Raw genomic sequence first — 20,243 nt, forward strand, 5'->3', positions numbered from 1 at the left:
AAAAGATCGGAGCTACTAAAATATTGATGAATGCGGACATGCACGTAAATTTCCGTCTGCGAACAGTTTACACACAAATTCCTTCTGCTCACGTTTCATGAGTGAGTTTCACAGTGTTTACCTGGGTATGGGATTTTCCCATAGGTTATAATCTCGTAGAGCAGAACTCCAAAGGACCACATGTCTGACTTGATGGTGAAGGAGCCGTAGTTGATGGCCTCCGGAGCGGTCCACTTAATGGGGAATTTGGCTCCTGAGGAGGACACGCACACAGTTACACACAAACACAGGTCATGTCACCATTAACGCAAGGTTATACTGAAATCAGAGGTGTAGACTGGGGTCAAATTGTTTGTGCAAGATTCAAACGAGTCACAAAGTTGATGACTTCAGACTTGACTTGATGAAATCAAAAAAGACTTGCAGCTTGTCTTGGATTTCATACCAATGGCTTGTGACTTCATTTGGACTTCAGCCTTTTGATGTGGAGATACTTGATACCTTTCCCCAAACCCAAAGATTAAAAAGTATGGTATGTAAAGTGTGCCACAAATCATTTCCCTTCATTTCCTGAATCAACTAATATTAAAGCAATTCATTCCCAGCAAGTCAACACTTAATTCCCTAGATAATCCACTTTGTTTGAACTTGAGCCATGAAGAACTGATGTTATGTGACTGAAAAAAACAAAGATAATTTCATTCGCATACAAAAACTAATTGCAGTATGCGAAACATTCAGGTAAAAAATTACAAAGACAAAAGTTTCAACTTTGTTTGACATTTGAAGTCGCACAAACAACGGTAAGTCAAGGCTAATATTAACAAAGTTAGCGAGCTAATTCTTAGCTCATCTTTGCGTAAAAGCTGAGTAACTTTTTAAAAAACTTATATATACAAACTTCAAACGGCATGATTTTTGTAAACTTCATATATCATTACTCTGGTGTTGAAATGTTATTACGTTTGGTACAAGCTAAAATAAGCTACATAAAGTCTTCAAATGACAAGTGGAATTCACCTGCTGTGTGTGAATACTCCTCCACATTCCCAAACATCTCACCCCATACTGTCCAAGCTGTATGTCATGGAAGATTCATATTCTATTTATGTACTCGCATTTATTTGTAATTTTCCTATTAGTAGTTTCAGTGTCTCCTGGTTCCAGATCAGTGATCAATCAGGTTTCATGTTATGACGCAGAGATACACACATTCTCTCCCACTTGTCTCTCTCTACAGTGTTGTTTACTAGACTGTATCATGGGTACCAGTGTCAGCATGAAGGGAAATAGACCCAGTGTGTGGTTCAAGGCCATTAGATGTGTTGGTCACTGCGGTGTACATGATTTGAGCTTGAAAAAGTGAAGCAGCTGGTAAATGAAACCAAAAGACAAGTTTGTTACAAAACACGTTGGTCAGTACGTTCTGCAGTCAGTCAGTCAATTCTGCTTTCAGCTCCCAAAAGGGGATTTTTATTGTGATGTGTCATAAGTCAGCTCAATTCTGATGGGAAAAAAAACTCCTACACAAGACAACACTGGACACACACATATACACATAGTTTACCCTCTCTTGCAGAGTATTCGTCGTCCTCTATGACTCTTGCCAGTCCAAAATCAGCTATTTTACAGAGCAGACTCTCTGACACCAGGACGTTAGCTGCTCTCAGGTCTCTGTGGATGTAATTCTTCTTCTCTATGTATGCCATGCCCTCTGCTATCTGCAAAAGCACAAGGGAAGTATGGTTTACACTGTATGATCATTGCAAATTTTCATTGAAACAAACGACAAGGAATGAAACAACTAAGAAAAGGAAAATAAGTGGAATTGATTCATTATTCATTTAACTCTTAGTTACACTCTGTAAAACACATCAAGACGTGGGAGTTGCCTTTTCATGTGGGTTTTTCAAGGAAAGACGAGCAGAAAAAGGAAGAAAAGTCACGGTAAAGCTTTATTTAACCACTGTTAATTCCCTAATAATTTTCTAAGAGGTTTCCTGCAAAGAATTATATCATTTTCCACTGATTATAGCAGAACGTTTCCTTGAAAGAAATGCTCTATTTACATCTAAGTCACCTAAGTCAAATCAGTCATACAATGTTTCTTTATTTTTGGAATCTTTATCAGTGAAGTGTTTTTTTTTATAACTTTTGGTTATGGTTCCTCTTTTCAGTTCAGCAATGGAAACAGTGACATTACATCTGTTTTACAATCATGGCCGAGACTGAGGTGTGAGAAAAGGCAGCGTGTTGTGGTCAGTGTGAAAATCACCTGTGCTGAGAAATCGATGAGCTTGGGGAGTTGCAGTTTGAATCCTGCGTCGCTCTTTAAGAAGTCTAGTAGGCTCCCTGCACGAGACACAACAGGAAACAGTGTCAGTGTCTTGTATGTCTGTGTCCAGACAAGATCCACAGATCAATATGTGGTCACATGAACACTGTATGTCACAATACTACGCTGCTGACATTTCTTATTAATGGATGCTTATTTTAAATATCTAATACTGAAATTTATTATACTGCTGCATCCATTTGAAGCTGTTCCGGATGAGAATATCAGCAGCAAGTGTTAAAAATAAAGCTCATTTACCATTTGCCATAAATTCAGTGATGATATAGATGGGTTGTGTCTTGGTGACAACAGCGTAGAGCCGCACCAGCCTGTCGTGCTGCAGCGTCTTCATGACGTTGGCTTCCTCCATAAAAGCTTCAACCGTCATGGTGCCTGGCTTCAGGGTCTTCACCGCCACTGTGGTTGCGTTGTTGTAGTAAGCTGATTGTGCAGAGAGTGAAGCCAGAGGGCGATAGAGAGATTTAGTGAAATGGAGAACATTAATACAAATCTGTGAAAGCGTGAAACCATCTGCTTGACACGCTGCTTGGCTTCAGGGTGTTTCAGTGCGCTACAGTGACGACAGGACAATTTCAAACAGGCTATAACTCTTGAAAAAGGACATTTTAATTCTGCTGTAACTTTTTGAACAGTTATTGATATAACAGTAATGTGTCAAACTAAAACAGATGATATATAGTCAGTCTTTTTTAAGTGGAAGATTACATTGTGTATACCAATTTTTACTCCATGTTTCCACAGAAATTGTAGTGATAAACATGAGAGCCCAAGAAGTAACACACTTAATTTACTGTTAAAGAAAAACATCACACATCACAACCAATGACACATGACACTAAAGTAGAAAATGTGTGTGTTACATTTAGATAATCGGAGGTTTAATAAAGTTGACGCTGAAATATTGAGTGATGTTGCTTTTCAGGCTTATGTTGTGGCCGAATATAATTTGTAGCTTCTTGAAATATGAACGACAATAGTAATAGTGAGATCCTGGCTACAGTTGCATTTGTATTGGTTATGCAATGGCAAAAAAACATAAACAAAACGGGCATCAGATGGACTGCCACAATACTGTAAATCAATCAGTCAATGGAAATGTATGTGATGGTCTTTTTTCTAAAAGTAGACTGTGTATACGGCAGAAAGACATAACTACTTTTGAAATGAGTGCTATATGACCAGAGAAAACAGAGAAAAAGGACTGTGGCATTCACTCTTGCTCAAAAGGAAAAAAATCTACAACCACCGGAAAGCACTGCGTCGAAACCAGACAAATACACGGTCCCAGTGGTGGATGATGTAATGAGAATTCAGCCACTTGAGGCAATGGTGGCTAGTGACAAACAATCTTGCATTACGGTTAAATGGTAAGCAAAAACTTGTTTATGAAAATATTTGAGGTGAGAAATAGGCAACTCTGTAACAGAATCTTGGTTGCTTAGTTTTACCATTTGATCTCAGTTTTTTCAATCTCTGTGTTCACTATGCAGGAAACAGTATGGGGTCCAGTTCCTGTTCACAAGCTCTTGCTATTACAGCTAAATAGAGCATTAAAATACGTTCCAAAAAGCATTTTAGGTGAGAAATAGGCAGTGAAGTAACATAATCTAGATTTATTTTCAATCAGCACTGCCAGTTTTAACATTTGATCGGATTTTGGTCTGAGAGAGTGAAAGAGAGGGGCTGGTCTGTCACTTAATCTGCTCCAGCCCGTTCTCATTCTCAACAATACCGCTGCTTGGTCAGTGAGGCACCTTGTTTTCAGTTTATAATGCCACCGGATAGCGACAGTTAGAAATGCCGCCGATAGCAAGGTAGCACTGGAGCTGGAAAGTCACTATATGGCAGACAAACCCTGAAAAAACATGTTTGCTTCCTGTATGAATGTTGAGCCAAACCACAATGTTTTTTTCTAAACCTAACAATAAGTTTATTTAATAAGTTTAATGTAAGTTTATTTTGAAAAAGACTGTGTGCATCTAACAAATAGAAACTGTACATTTCCAGTGAAAATGGAAGTGTGTTGTGACACAATGCATGTAATAAGCATAAATTGACATGGCATCCCAGAACGTCAAAAACAGATGCAGTAGGATACGTAGTGCGTCATATGAGGATGTGAAAGTCCACAGACCAAACAGCGATATTTGACAAGTTGAGATGAGAACATGTCTGCTTTTATATTCCACGTGTCCGTGCTGAGTGATGGGCAGTGCAAAAATGCCGAAGTAGAGCCTGTAGTTCCATCAACAGCCAGTAACAAAGGGATACTGGTTAGATGGAGGAAAGTTTACCACAATTCATGTACACATATTGTCCACTTTGTTTTGATACAAAGCTGGTTGAAAATCGGTGAAGTGTCCCTTTAAAGGCCTGCAGATACACACTTCTCACACAGCAGCTGGAAAAGGGCGGGTGACAAAATTGTGCAAGGAGATGTGACTGCTTCGGTAACAGTTCAGTGAACAAAGGTATGTAGTAAATGTGCTTGTTTTTTCACTTTTCATCTTTAAATTTAGCGTACTGGGCCAAATACACAGTCACAGGTATCGTCATGAAGCTGCCGTCTGACCACATAAGTGCTTTCACTCTCACAATCAAATCCATGCATTTCTAATGAAGCACAAGAAGACAAATATACAGCATAGTATTTATTAGACCAGGCACTGTTGTTACTTTAGAGCATCGTCATATTTTTGTGATTGTAGTTTAGTTTCTAGTGAGTTTTAGTCATTTATATAATTATTTTATTTTATCTTCTGCCTCTATGATTGTCCTTTTTCATTTACTTTTGTGATTCATGTGTGACTGTTGTGACATTTCAGTTTTTCAGAGATTATTAACGTACTTTCTCTTTCACATAGTTCATTACAAAAATCAGATTTTTCTCTAATTGTTGCTTTTTATTATGAAATATTAAAGCAATTAACAGCTGAAAACTATTCAAACTATCCTCACATGGAATATCTGTGAAGAGAGGGTCTCAAGTACACATTGCTTAATTTTAGTGGTCCACTGTGTAAGATTTAGGGTGACTTAGTGTCCTCTAGCAGTGAGGATTGTAGACTGCAACCAGCTGAAACTGGTTAGGATTCCTTCCGTGCTCATTGTTCAAGAGGTTTTTACCGGGAGTTGGATTATTCCCAGATGTCTCTTCTTCTCCACAACAAACAGACCAGGTGATTAGCAGTTTCACATTACAAATCAGTGCTTCTCCTACACTGTTTGGCACATCAGAGACAGACCGCTAGCCCGCTAGCACCTGCTGACGTGTGTTCACATTTTTTCCAAAAGTTCCAGATGGTTGTTTTACTGGGAGTTGAAGTATCTGCAGAGGTCTCTTCGTCTCCGCAACAAACAGACCCAGTGATTTGAACTGGTAAAAACACTGAAGAAAACAGTTTCACATTAAAAAAGTTTGTTGCAGAGGGGCTGCTAACTACAGTGGCTAATGCAAACACATGAATGGCCCTATCTACTGTTGAAACATAGCGGTGCAACATGGTGAGTCCCATAGATGAGGACCTGCTCCCTATGTTGATATAAATGGCTCATTCTAAGGTAACAAAAACATGACTTCTTATTTTCACATGATTCAACACTAAAGATGACATACTTATTAGGTCATATTTTGTTTCTACCAATATAACCCCCTAAATCCTACACAACAGACCTTTCATGATATTGCATGTTGCAGATTTATAGGCTAACTAAAGATTGTATTAACAAAGCATCAGATATTTGCAGGTATGTACAATGCAGTAACACGTCACTGTATGAGCCTGCTTGTAATTAGCATGAAACGCATGAAACAAAACAAACATTGTGCTATAAAGAAATAGCTGTGAGGTCACAGAGAAAGAGATGAGATGGAGGAGTTCATCAAGGGTTAGTATGAGTTTGGGCTGTTGGTGGGATTAGTGGGATGTTTATGACACTGATTGTTTCCTTTTGTGAACCAGACACAATCTAACCGTGCATTTGCAGGTAAATTGTGGTTCGTTAAGACTCTCGCTCTTATTTTTGGCAAATGTGATGGTAACAACCTCTCCTCCCTCCTCATACTGTAAGTTCATATGGCGCCATGTCCTATTTTCATAGTGTGCTATTGTCTTTAGTGTTAGAGACATTTATGACATGCTGTCAGCTAAATTAACACCATTTGTTTTTTCATGCTGACCATGAATGCAAAGCCTCCAAGCATAGCACTACACCACAATCACTCCGTGACATTCTCATATATGCAGTAGCTAAAAAGATCATTTTAACAACCATAAGCACACATTTTTGTATTCAGTAGGTTTTCATTATGTTTTATGCAATGTCATTATCTCAAATAAATCAGTAATCTGGAACTTGAACCCAAACTTCCTCACCATTACCTACCCACAGAGGTAACACAAAAATCTAAGCCCTTTTTCATCACTATGTTGTCATATACTTCCCTCTTGTTTCAAAGAATTGCAGTCACAGTTGTGCAAGTGCTCAAAAGGCAATTTTAGGAACATGTTTTTTTTTTTAAATGAATAATAAATTTGAGTCTTTAATTCCTGAATTATGAGTACGTATCAGGCCACAAAAAGGTTTGTGTGTGTGTGTGTGTGCGTGTGTGTCATATCACCACTCCCAAACTTCCAATGCAAATCTCCCTTCAGACTCAAACATTTCCTACATAGATGATAAAACACTGATGCACACATGAATGCAGCCACTTTTACTGCAGAGGCATGTGTGGACACATTTGAGCACATCTTCAGAGAAAGCATTCAGTGCTGATCAAAACTATGTAATACACATAGAGTAACAAAAGAAGGAAGTCGTTTTTGTTTTAATTAGAGGGAAATGGAACTTCCCTGTAATGTTCACTTCTACAGCTCTGAATTTACAGAAATGAGACAAAGGAATTGGAAATCCTCAGACCTGCAAAACTGAAAGAGGCACAGGCCTGTTCACTCAACCACCAAAACCAAGGTGCCGTTTGCAGGGTATTTCGAGGGGCTGTGATAAATGAGCCTTTCATTTGTTTAGACATCAGCGTTGCGTGGATTTAATTCTTTCCCCTCTTTCAGTTTTTTCTTTTTATGTCAGAAATGTCAGTGAAATCTGACTCAGCCACAGCAGCCGCGTCTCCTTGAATGCATTTTTATGTCCATTTTAAGGTATCGCTTTAGGAAAGATCCATAGAGATGGCAGAATTCGATTAAACTTTCTCCATTGCACAAAAAAAGTTTATACATTCACTTGAGTTGGTTTTTGCCTCGTTGAAAAATGAGTTGATGTGATAAATGGGATATGAAATTTCTTTGCTGAATGAATTCAGACATATTGAACATTTAACTCACAAGACAGGTCAGCTGTTTCCGCAACACAATCTTACTCCCAACTTGTTAAATACAGAGGCTTTGTCAGTGGCCTTACACGTTAAACTATGCTCTAGGTACTCCCTTAGTGTTTTAGACATTTGGGGATGGCGTGTCAAGTTACACTTGTTACAAGCATTGTGTCTTTTCGAAATAAACTCAGGAAATGTACAGTTTCCACCCATTACATGCATGCAGCCTTTTTTTTTTAAATAAACATGAATAAAAACTTTATTAGAACGTTGTTAATAAAATAACTTGTTTTACTGTGGGTTTCACATGGGACACAAACAGGGGCCTCCTGAGAGTCTGTTCGATCCATCCATCTCCCCTGGTTCATGTCCTATGCAGACATTCTCGCTCTTTATGCCACGGCAGTTGCTCAGAACTCCAAAAAATGTCACTGGCTGGTGTGTCTCATACCACCACTACAGGCTGCCTCTTTGCATTGATACGTAACAAGTTGGGAGCGAGAATGGGTTGCTTTCCGCCGTTGGTGTCTTTTCACACATCCCCATAACATAATGGATGCATTAGAATCAATAGCAATAAAATCAGTAGCATCAATGTCATGAAATATGTCCAGTACTAGCTGACATAAAAGAACAAGTCAAACGTGCCCAATTGAAACTAACTCCTTTAGACTTCTCTCGATTTTTCTTTAGTAGATGGTTAGATGTAAAAGGGGACTTGTTTTATTTTTGGGGCGCAATCTCTACTTTTTCTACTGGTGGATTACAGCCATGTGTAATGCGTACCCCATACCACCAACTTTGCTTGACAGTTGAATGGAAACAGTTGTCTTCTTGGTAGCCATACCATGTTAGAACAAATGAGTTAATGATTTACTCATGGCCAAAACCTGAAGACTATGGTTGCACTTGTCAGGACAACCGCACACATATTCCATGAGACGTGCTCTTTTATGTACTTTCAGAACATTTTTTACATGAGGTGTTGTTGTCATCACAACCCCCTAACCTCAGGGCCCAGTGTGCAGTCTGCTATCATGTGCCCTAACTGAGACGAGCGCGGCTTTGTTGAACTGCTGGGAACTAAAACTCCCACCAGCCTATCTCTCAGGGTCTTTGAGGCACACAGGCCTCTCCACTACGATAAGGTTCAGCACATGGAGCACCCCAGGGAGCTCACTGTGGCCTGGTGTCCCACAGGTGGTGAAGAGGACATAAGAAGCTGTTCCTAGTCAATGTCATTGACTAAATTAAGCCAAAATGCTTCTCTTTACTCACCCATCCAGACTTCTCCAAACTGCCCTGCTCCAAGTTTCTTCACCATCTTAATAGAATCTTTGGAAATCTCCCAGGCATCTTTATCCCACGGCTTCTGAGCTTTGGGTTTCACACATGGACGGTCCAGTTTACGACACAGGCCATCTGCTTTGTCTGGAAGGAGCACTTGCTTTAGTGTTCAATTTTATGAATAAAACATCGGTTATGAAATCATTTTTTTCTCATAATCAAAGTCTTTAGGCTACTAATACTAAAATCAGCAGCTGAGACCATATTACATAACACATTAGACTAGTAGGGGGACAAGTTTTGAATAAAGGATATTAAGTGCCTCCATTTCAGAGCTGTACTCACTGTGGTAGTGTTTGATCATGCTGTCGATGTCTTGGAAAGAGATTTTTGGAGAAATGTAATAGCCGCCATTATCCATCATCCTGATCTTATAGTGTTTGACAGAATCTGTCCCCTGGGCGTCCATGTCTCTGATGGACAATGAGAAACTTCCTGTGGGAAAATCATCAAATGAAAGTGACTAGTGATTCGAAATGAAGCAGGGGGAACTCAGTATATTGAAAGGGAATATATCTGTGTCTCTCAGGGCTGCTGAGATTTCCATACCTTTTGATGTTTCACTTTCCCTGATAAGATAAGAGCCTGGTTTGTTTGCAGGCGCCAGCAGCTGCCTTTCTGCGTCCTTCCTTGTGATGTCCTTGAAAAACCACCTACAATGAACAGGAAATTGAACTGAATATACAAAATGGATGTATTTTTTATATTTATATTGACTTCCCACCCATTTTAACGAATGGCACCAGTTGTCTTGAAGCTCAGAAATCCTCCTTTGTTATCAGTGCAGATTAAATATGGGAAGTTCATAAAGCATAATAGCTTTCAATAGGATCCCCTATGTAAGTAATCAGCATGACACAAAATGTCAAATCAAACATCCCTTTTTTAAAAGCTGTTTATTTAAAGAGAAAAAGTAATTTATTTAGATGCAGCTACTCACTCTTCTGTTTCCATGGTGTCAGCTTGGGCAACATAATTGCACGGGATGAATCCTTCTTTCTTGGTTGTCAGTGACTTTGCTTTCCACCACTCCCCATGTCTGCAGGAGATAATCTATTTTAGCACAATTATTGTTTTTCTTTGAATGTCAGTGAGTACCTTCTGTGGTGTCCTAAAGTGTTAGAATAGACCAAATCACCATGATGTCACACTAACAACAACTACCGCTTCTGGACAGACATCTGGCACTTGATCTGAATTGCAGAGATATGTGAAATTATTATATGTTTAAACTGGCTTATCTGATGTTTCAGCTATACTTACTCTGAGTACTGTGATGCTTTGCTAGTGTCTTTAAGATACCACATCTACCATTACCAAACAGTGACATCTCACTGCTGGTCAGACTAATGTAGATTGCTAGTTTTGGATAAACATAAGCTGTCTTTTTCTTTAGTCTGTTGCCCAATAGGAAAATTAGGTTGCAACCTAAATTAAAGTGTTGGTATTAATGAGTTATGAAAGCATCAAACATGCAATTTAGCCTTGATGAATGAGATGAAAGAATCGTGAAAAAGAATTCATTTAATACGTTGCATTGTCTTTTATCACGTTTGCTGTTCGCAGATGGAAACCTGGACCCTTCTCCACTTTTTGTTGTTCAGTCTGTTCTCATAAACTGTTTGAATGTTTTCCCATGAAAAGTAATGCAATCAAATTCATACATTTTCCATGTAACCGTTAGTCAGTAATTTGTGCATGACCTATGTATTTTGAAAGGCTGCGATCACATGTTTGCTGACGGGAGTATACAAGGACGGGGTTCCTGAGCTGTCTGAATGGAGGCAGAACACAGGATTTTTCCCTGGGACTTTCCCAAGGAGACTGTTCTGAACCGTGGGAACTTTGAGTCATTTGAAGGTACGTCCTCACTCACTATGTTTCTTTTTCCCAAACCTAACCACAGCAACTTCACTTGCCTAAACCTAACCTCCGAAACTTTACAGTAAGGATGTAATGTCATTCGTGGAGGGCTTATTTGTAGGATATCATACGCACTGTTGTGTGTGCATTTTTGTAGGATCTTATTGGAACCGTTCTACGAAGATGCATCGCATTCTTACCCAGCACCCCCATACAGAATAAGGCTTAAAGGTTCAGTGTGAAAGATTTAGGAGGACTTAGTGGCATATAGCGGTGAGGACTGCACATTGCAACCAGCTGAGACTTCTTTCGGTTAGGATTTCTCCAGTGTTCGTTGCTCAGGATGTTTTTATTTGCGCCAAATTATCCGCAGAGGTCTCTCCCTTTCAAAAACAAATGGACCAGGTGATTTAACCTGGCAAAAACACTGAGTAAAGCAATGTCATGTTACAAATCAGTGTTTGCTTCTAACTTCGGTTGCCACTGGGAAAATGCAAATTGCCCTATCTAGAGCCAGGGTTTGGTTTGTCCGTTCTGGGCTACTGTAGAAACACGGTGATCTCCATAAATGAGGACCTGCTCCCTATGCGGCTTATTCTAAGGTGAGGAAAACACAATTCTTTTTTCAGATGATTATACACTAAAGAAAATATACATATTATATTGTATTCCATTTCTGCCAGTTCCCCTAAATCCTTCACACTGGACCTTTAACTATTTTCTCAGCCATTCCTCATCCCCATTTTCTCAGAACTAATAGGTTGTATGTACATGACACAGGTGTTTTCTACCTGCAAGTTACTGTTAACAAACATTGTGATTTGGTCCACAGCCCGAGCCCTTATTTTCACATTAAGTCCCATCCTAAGTGGCTTACAATGAAAAAACAAATCATTTTACACACATAAGAATATCACATATCCATTTATCAGCCTGTTCCAACACTTCAGTGTAATTATATGGAGGGCACAGTGAGAATAACTATGCTCTTTCATGGATTCCCCACTACACCAAATTAAAATCTGTCTAATGTCTTAAGCATGATTTCATGAGCACGTCTTCTGAAATATATTGAACTTTGGGACCCTCTCTAAAATTTTAAGTATGCTCTGTGAGCTTGAATATTTTCTGGTGACGCAAGAGTCTGTAATGACAGATGAAGCTGTTAAGTGGATCTATCAGGGTTGAAGAGGTTACGGTGAACTGTACATGACTCTGACAGTCTTCTCAAGGTATGCAGTGCAAACAGTGCTCCATTTTGTAGCATGTGTAAGCGGTCATCTTTGGTTCTCACCCCTCATGATGCAGTATATACGTTCATGATGAATAACATTTACTGAAGTTGAATTGGTCTACCATAAGTATCAGACACTCACTCCTCTAAGATTTTCATCATTTCTCCCTTCTTGAATCCTAAGTCATCGGGATGCACAGCTTCATATGGGAAAAGGCTGATCACAATTTTACCCAAACTTTGCTCTAAGAGAGGGAACAGAGAAAGATACAGACATGTTAGATACTGTACAATAGCAATAGGCACACATCTTATTTTAATCCTGCAACGTGATCCAAAGCAGGGCAAGCATTTACATCAGACAACAGTTAACCTGATGATGACCAAACCCACAAAGAGTGACTGCATAAGGAAACTGACTGGCCATACCATTTTCTAGCAACCTCAGCTATATTAGTGTGTGAGTGTGGATGAATCACTGAGGTTATCAAAGAACCATCTTCCTCTACAAATGTTTAAGTTGGCTCACAAAAATGTATTTAAATCTGTCTGGAATAGCAAGGCTCAGTATGTACCCGCAATACAACTTCACTTACCAGCTGTTGTGTTAATAATATTCTTTGAATTTTAAGTTAGTTGCACATACCTGGCTACTTTTGTGTAGTTTTTGAAGTTAATCATTTAATTGTAACAATGTTTTCAACCACAATCTTAGTATTGGCTAACATATGCTAGCACACTCTGTAACAGATACATGCTAACTGTGTATGTTTACTGCTCGAGTGTCAGGGGATGTGAGGGTTGCAGTGTCTGACTGACTGACTCACTTTTCCTGTATTTTTTCCCAAATGTGAAAGCTATTCAACGGTGTGTTTTTACATGCTTTTACAAAGGAAATTAAGAAAGTGAGAATGAAACACAAAGAATGAAGTGATGTGGCGTACCTTCCATTTTTTGGAACACCTGACCAGGTAGCAGGGAGTTATTCTGCAAAGGATAGACCAAAAGTTTTCACAGTCAGAAAATAAATGTTACATGCGCACATCAGCTGTCTGTCTGTCTGTCTGTCTGTCTGTCTGACACAGTTACCACTTGTAGACTACAGACTTTCACAATGTGCTCATTTCCTCCTCACAGATGTGATTGTGTGACACAGGGAAGTTCAGTTCATTAGGAAATATCTGAGTCCCTATTTTTCCAAAACATTAGGAAAGGGTGTATCTGAAGTGTTTCATGGTCACAAATATTCCCCATTTGTTAAATTTTTAATTCACCAGGACGTGGTTTTCACTTTGGGCTAAAATCAGCAGCACAACACTTTGCTTTTCTCAGAGAGCCGATATCAGTGTCTTCTTGACTACAACTGAAATTCTGGGTTTTACTCAGCCCGGCTGTCTGACTACTTACTATGTTTCTTTTTGTATTGGAGGTGGGGTCTCTGACATAGTGCGTGTTGTCGGTACGTACAGTCTGCTGGCCGTTCTTCCCCTCCACACCTCCGCTCAGACCTCCGCTCAGACCTCCGCTCAGCGTGGACTTCATACAGCCCATACTGCCTGCAGGAGGAAGTGAGAAAAAGGAAAAGTGAACTGGGTTGTAACACATTTACCATTTACAGCTGCTGGAATAAACAACACTTAAAAAGGTTTGGAACCAAACACCTGTGACTTTTCAGTTCTCACATGTAAAATTAACACAGGACCAAAACAGCGACATGTTCATCTTTTCCTTTTTTATCACATCATGTTTTTTTTTAAAAAAAAAAGTCAACACTTCGAAACTAACATGCAGGAACACGTGTAGCGTAAACCTAACAGCTGTGTTTGTAGGCCTTGAGGTCCAAATGAGTCTCTTTTGCTGCTTGGTCAGTGCTTTCATCATGGCATATAATACATGAGGAGTAGAGCCTGTAAGATGCTGTCCATTGTATAGATTATACTAATCAGTTTTTTTCCAAATTCAGAGAAATAGAAATTAACAAGCTGGTCTTTTGAGACCACTAGTGACTAGTGTTGCACTGAAATATACATAGCCAATTTTTATGGCCATATTTTGGTAACCAAATACTGTTGGTTAAGGGGATTGTTTGGATTTTTGGAGTGAGGTTGTATTACATATTTATCCACAGTCAATGTACTAGCTACAGTAGATGGCAGCTGGTACACTCCCAGTTTACAGCAGTATGCAGGAGTGCCATCATGGACGCTAAACAATGAGCTATGAAAATGTATTTTAGCCACCCAAGAAAATCCATATCATTTTAAGTGTACACTATATTAAGAATATTTTCATCATTTTACCTTGCCATCAGACAGCTTTTGAACTGATACTGAAGCTTATCTATGCTCTCTTCAAAGTCACCAGACTCCTTTGACAGAAACTGTAATTTTACCTCACAGAACACAGGAGTTGCTGGCCTACCGCTGCCTTAATCAAGTTGTTTTTTTTGTCATTGTGTGACAAAACCCTTTTAACATTAAACATTTTAAAACACCAAAGTCTCACAATACCATAAACAAACGAAATGACTGATGCAGCAGTAGACTAGCAGCTCTCATGTTCAGCGAGGTATAATTACTGTTATTGTCAGTGGAGTCTGGCGGCTTTGAAGAGAGCATAGATAATGGCTTCAGTTCCCCATGGAAAAGGGCTGTCTGACAGCAAGGTAAGGTGGTGTAAACATCATGAATATAGTGTACACTTAAACTGGTATTTTTTTTAATCAGGTGACTAAAACATGTTCTGCTGCTGCTCCGGCTACAGCAGTACACTGTTTCAACAAACTGGGGGTGTGCCAACCACTATCTACTGTGGGCAATGCACTGACTATGGATAAGCACCTCATACAGTCCCACTTCAAAAAATCCAACCTATCCCTTTAAGATGTGGGCCCTACACCAGGGATCCCCAACTTGCTATGCTTAGGGGCCACTTTTGCAAAATGACAGGAGGCCAGGGGCCAGTTGCATAGGTCGGGTGTATGCAGGGGCATTTCTACAATTTGAGGATGTTCAAGGCTTAACCCAGACCCTTGTCAGGGGTCTGGAAAATCCTTCCCTGACACTTCTTTTGAGAAACAATCTTTATTTTGATGCTTTTGTGAAATGGTTCCCCGAAATGATTCCAGATTTGGCCCATGGGCCTTAAGTTGAGTGTCACTGCCCTATACCTCAAAGCAGTGGCCACCAACCTTTTTAAGTCCAAGATCCCTGACCTCGGCCTTGGTGAAAGGCAAGATCTACCTATTGAAGTGTTGATAGAAAAAGACAGCTAACACTGTGTACTTCCTACTTGAGGCCTTTTATTTGCCTGTATTTGAATTACATGCACTTTGCTGCAACATTCAAATTGATGCAACCAAGAAAAGACTAATTAATTGGCATATCAAACAGCTGTCTTGCTTAAAGAATTGTACAAAATAACATTCACTTCAGAGTCATGTAGTTTCATAACACAAAAATAAAGGCATGAGGAATGTATGAGGGAATTATTTTGTTCATACCAGCTAACAACAAATTGATATTCTTCACATTTTGACACTTGGACTTATTATTATTCATACTTATCACTGACAAACATTTTTTATAAAGTGGAACTGTAATGTGCTTTCTCAGTCAGTGCTAAGCACAGTCACCTTATGCAGCCTTCATTTTGACACTTGTCTGACTTATTCTTACTTATTGTCATTTATAAATATAAGCATTTTATAAAGTAGATCTGGCTATTTTTTCTCAGTGCTACGTGCAGTCATCTTATGCAGCATCACTTTTCACATCAGAAGGCAGTCATGTTACTCAATCAAGTTAATGTGATGGCTGTGACTGGATACTGTCTGTGAGTGCTTTGTAGTTTGGCTCATAGCTACAGACAGCCAGTCTGAGACATTCTGTGAGGTGTCTGTCAGTAAGGTGGCTCCTGTACTTTGATTTGATTATTTTCATCTGTGAAAATGCCATTTCACATAGGTACATGGATCCAAAGTAGGCACTCACTCTTAGTGCACATGCAGTGAGGAGAGGAAACTCTATATACAAAACTCATTTTGTATATTTGCGATGGCAATGTCAGAGTTTGCAGAGGAGATGAGTATGTGAGCACTTTGAAGTCTTTCACAGAAAAGCATCTGACTTTGTATTTTTACATTACCAGTGTTCAGTAACTTTCAAAGGGCATAAAAGAGGAAGAAACAACAATTGTCAGCACACCTGCTGTATTATAGTTTTAGGGAAACATACACCTACACATTCACCTTGCTAAAGGTTAAAGTTATAAACAAACTTTATGAATCAGAGTATTTTGCAGATTTCCCCATAGCAATGCAGTCTTTACAAACAGTAGATGTTTATGTGCTGCAAGGAATTTTGGTTTGGTTTTAAGGTTACTCACAGTAACACAAGTAAACACATTAACACAAGTAAAAATTGATTTTGGTCAGTTAGCTTGTGTTTTCTTTCCTGGTGAGACCTAGCATACTGTATTTACTCAAACTTTGGACCCATTGGAGAATATTTAACTACGTTGCTGGCGTCATTAAATTGAGCTTAATTAACCAAGTACAGTATACTGTTGGTTGAAAGCTCAGTGTTTGTTTCTCAGTGTTTTATCAGTTACTAAAGCTTTTCTCTACTCTTCTTTCCTTATTTTATCGAGTTCCTATTTTTGGTCTATTCCGCTTATGCTAAAGTTAGTTATTTGTGGTGTTTGGTAGTGTTTAAACTAACTCACAGAACATTGAAACAATCACTCCTACCAGTCCAGGTTAGAGTCCAGGTTAGTCCAGATAGTGAAACATAAAGTGCTTGTGGTGGTTGATTATTAAAATGTATTCAAATGCAAATCATTACATAGGCTTCTATTGAAACAGAGTAGGGAAGTGCTCGTCCACAGATATATATTTCTGAGAGGTTGTGAAAAAGGATAATACAGCAGAGATAACACACACACACACACACACACACACACACAAACACACACACACACACACACACACAGAGGAATATTGATTGTATGAATCAGAGAGATTATTACTGTATGACCCATACTTATATGATTATATGCAGGACTGATGTTTGGATGCCTTGCTGACACTGTGAATCACAGTACAACTATTATATTGATATTATGGCCAAAGACACACAACTAAATAAGGTGAAGATGTACAGTAAAATAAGATTAGAGACTATAAGATCAACTTTATTGAAATGATGCAGAGAAATTGAGGCATCACAGCAGCAGTAGTACATGTTGGTCATAAATAACACCTGTTGTCTAGAAGAAAAACAACAGTTGCTCTTTCTCCAGGAAGCTGAAGTGCATGAGTGAACACAAACAGAGACAGGAGGAACACACTTTGGGTTTCTTGTTGGCCAGTCAAAGCTCTTTAAAACAGCATGTTGGCACAGCATGTGAGGAAGCAGGCTAAATAATGCTCTGAAGTTAGGCAAAATTTTGGTGAGGGAAATTAGCATGGCCATTTTTAAAGGGGTCCCTTAAACTCTCACCTCAAGATATCTGAATGAAATGGGTTCTATGTGTACCCATGAGTCTCTGCTGAACTTGAGAAGGCTTGCTCCTCATAAATGTTTTGTTCCTTACAATCAATGTATTCCATCAAATTAAAGCTGCATAGCATTTGCCTTTTTAAGGAAAGGACAACAAGGCTGTTTGAAGAGCAATAAGTTGCCTAACACATGTATATACAGATACACGTTAACATGGGATTGTTGTGGAACTCAAAATATAAACGGTACCAGTACTAGTCTATGCACATCACATGATTAGTAATCTAAACTGTTAAATAAGATACCAAAGTAAATCAGTGTGTGTTTCTTTAATTCTCCATATTGACAGTTTTCAACTAGCCTACATTTTACCAAAGTTTGATGGAATTCCTGAAATTCAGTTATGGCTTTTGGTTTTGGTGTGCCACCCCAAAATTTCAAGTGGTCCCATCATGCCACCCATATGAAATTTTAGGGGGAACCATTGTTAAAAGTTGACAATAGATCTGACAGTAAATGGTCCAGAAAATGGTCAGAAAATAAAATAAGTCACATGTCAAAGGTCAAGAGGAATCATCTAGGAACAACCATCTATTGTTTACATATAATCCATTGTCATGGAGAAAAAAGACACTTTGATAGCACACTGTTGCACTGACCCTAGTCAACCATTGGCTGGAGCTGAGTGGAATGTCATTAGTTAGTATTGGAAAAACTGAAGATTGGACCTGATGATAGCCTAAGATGAAAAGGCAATTTCCAAGGTTATTAAAAGTCATTTTGACTGGGACATGGATGTCTACACCAAATTTCAGGGTACTCCATCCAATAGTTGTCGAGACATTTTACTTAATAAAACCACAAAGGAATACTCACTGTGGCTCTAGAGTAACGGTCAAGAGATTACCAAAGTCATTAGGATTCAACGTTTGGAACCACAAATTTTAGTGCCTAGCGATATCCAAGTGAAAACTTTGACCTGCTGGTGACACTATAGGAGAAATAAGGAGATGACCAAGGACAGTAGGATTCATCCTGATGGTAACATGAATGTCCGTTGAGATATATCAATCTGGACGAAATTGGTTGACCAGCCGGTACTGCTGTTCCTAGAGTAATGCCGCTAGCTAAAACCTACCTAAGTACATTCAATACTAAAAGCATTATACACCTTACCCTTTTAGTTCCTAAGGAAAGGGAATGTTTCTGAGTAATGGTATGCAAATAAAAGTGTGCCCAGAGATATTCAGATGACAGATTCGGGTCAGCCCCTGACAGATTGTTTGGACAAGAGTTAGGGGGAAAATGTTGAAGCACCATCAACACATAGGCAAACACAAGAGGGGCACACCTGGAAATGAGAATTGATGCTCAGCGTGTTGTTAACTTGTCTAAATAGAGGTTTATGAATCATGATGACAGTACATGTGTATATGTAGGTGAATAAAAAGTGTTGTAACCAACAGTTTGGCAGTTTGGCACTGGTTTTGTGATTTATTGGTTCAGTGCCTCTGTTGTATTTTTAACTTGACAGTCAGCAAACAGCCGGAAACCAAGGGTCGGAACAGATTAGGAGCACACACACACACACACTCAGTGTGCACCACTATGACCAACATACAAACTTCCTCCTTTAGCAATGGACTGAGCCAAAGGCTGGAGTGGTGAAGAAATGAAACCACAGGAGGGGACATATTCCACTGCAGAATCTGATGCAACTAATTGATAAATAATGATGGCACATACTGCACATAATAAAACCCACATTAAAGTAAACTAAACCACTGATTTATTACAGCTTACAAACTATTCTTTTAATCTAAATATTAAAACTATGACAAACATACTTTATGTAACTGTGAAATACTTTGATACATAAAAAAACCCACAGTTAAACCTTTAATTATCAGTCTAGTGATTCAAAATTTACTTTAACAAAACGTCTTTTTAACTCTTCTGATGTGACAGTTTGAGTAATTATGAACAGACTCTGCTAGCACACAATGACCTGATGCACATCTCTGACTGATGTCATTCACACCTCACTTGTGCTTACCTCTCTCAGTGTGTGTTCCTGGTTAAGGCAAAAGTTCATCCACTGTGAAGTTTTTTAGTCCTCAAATTTCTTCTCTTTGACTTTCATCTGAATAACTGACAGACTGGTGGACAGACAGGCCGGTGGACGCACAGACTGATGGTATCTTGCTCGACAAGTGGGTCAGCCGGTCGACATGGACTGTGACACTCAGCCAACAGAATGAGGAACTTGTAGAAACTGGTGGGGGATTTTTTTTCTTACTTAAACTTCCTGGTACAATTGTCTAATGATTATTTGCATAATCAGCAACACACACAGACACACCCACATACTCACACATACTGGGGCACAGCAGACAGATGATCTTTTAGATCTTAATACACAGAAACACTACATTTGTCAATGTTAAAGTAAAGAAGAGTTTTCCAATATGTCATAAAATACATAAGCAAACAGAATCCCTTTAGGAATAAAGATTGTAACTTATTCATCAACTACTTCATCTTAAGTTTGTTACTAATGTTTATGTATGCTGGACATAATATAAAAAGTTTAGTTTTTACCTTAGTTTG

General features: G+C 38.9%; 1 protein-coding gene across 2 annotated transcripts in view; it reads right to left on the reverse strand.

The window, feature by feature from the left end:
* Positions 1-19,890, reverse strand: part of lyn (LYN proto-oncogene, Src family tyrosine kinase) — a 22,670-nt gene extending 2,780 nt beyond the window's left edge. Inside the window, exons 1-12 of one of the 2 annotated variants that reach the window (XM_050033309.1) lie at positions 19,690-19,890; positions 13,600-13,688; positions 13,077-13,119; positions 12,275-12,377; positions 9,976-10,074; positions 9,585-9,688; positions 9,321-9,470; positions 8,967-9,119; positions 2,594-2,776; positions 2,276-2,352; positions 1,568-1,721; positions 122-253 (exon numbers count right to left, since the gene is read on the reverse strand). In XM_050033309.1, coding sequence (XP_049889266.1) covers positions 122-253; positions 1,568-1,721; positions 2,276-2,352; positions 2,594-2,776; positions 8,967-9,119; positions 9,321-9,470; positions 9,585-9,688; positions 9,976-10,074; positions 12,275-12,377; positions 13,077-13,119; positions 13,600-13,683 — 1,282 coding nt within the window. In that variant the 5' untranslated portion in view covers positions 13,684-13,688; positions 19,690-19,890. Of the gene's footprint in view, positions 1-121; positions 254-1,567; positions 1,722-2,275; positions 2,353-2,593; positions 2,777-8,966; positions 9,120-9,320; positions 9,471-9,584; positions 9,689-9,975; positions 10,075-12,274; positions 12,378-13,076; positions 13,120-13,539; positions 13,689-19,689 lie in introns of both variants that reach the window. The other variant, XM_050033308.1, reaches the window with a different exon arrangement.
* Between the last annotated feature and the right edge of the window lie 353 nt (positions 19,891-20,243).

Source organism: Epinephelus moara, chromosome 21 (assembly GCF_006386435.1).
Source record: "Epinephelus moara isolate mb chromosome 21, YSFRI_EMoa_1.0, whole genome shotgun sequence".
NCBI lineage: Eukaryota > Metazoa > Chordata > Actinopteri > Perciformes > Serranidae > Epinephelus > Epinephelus moara.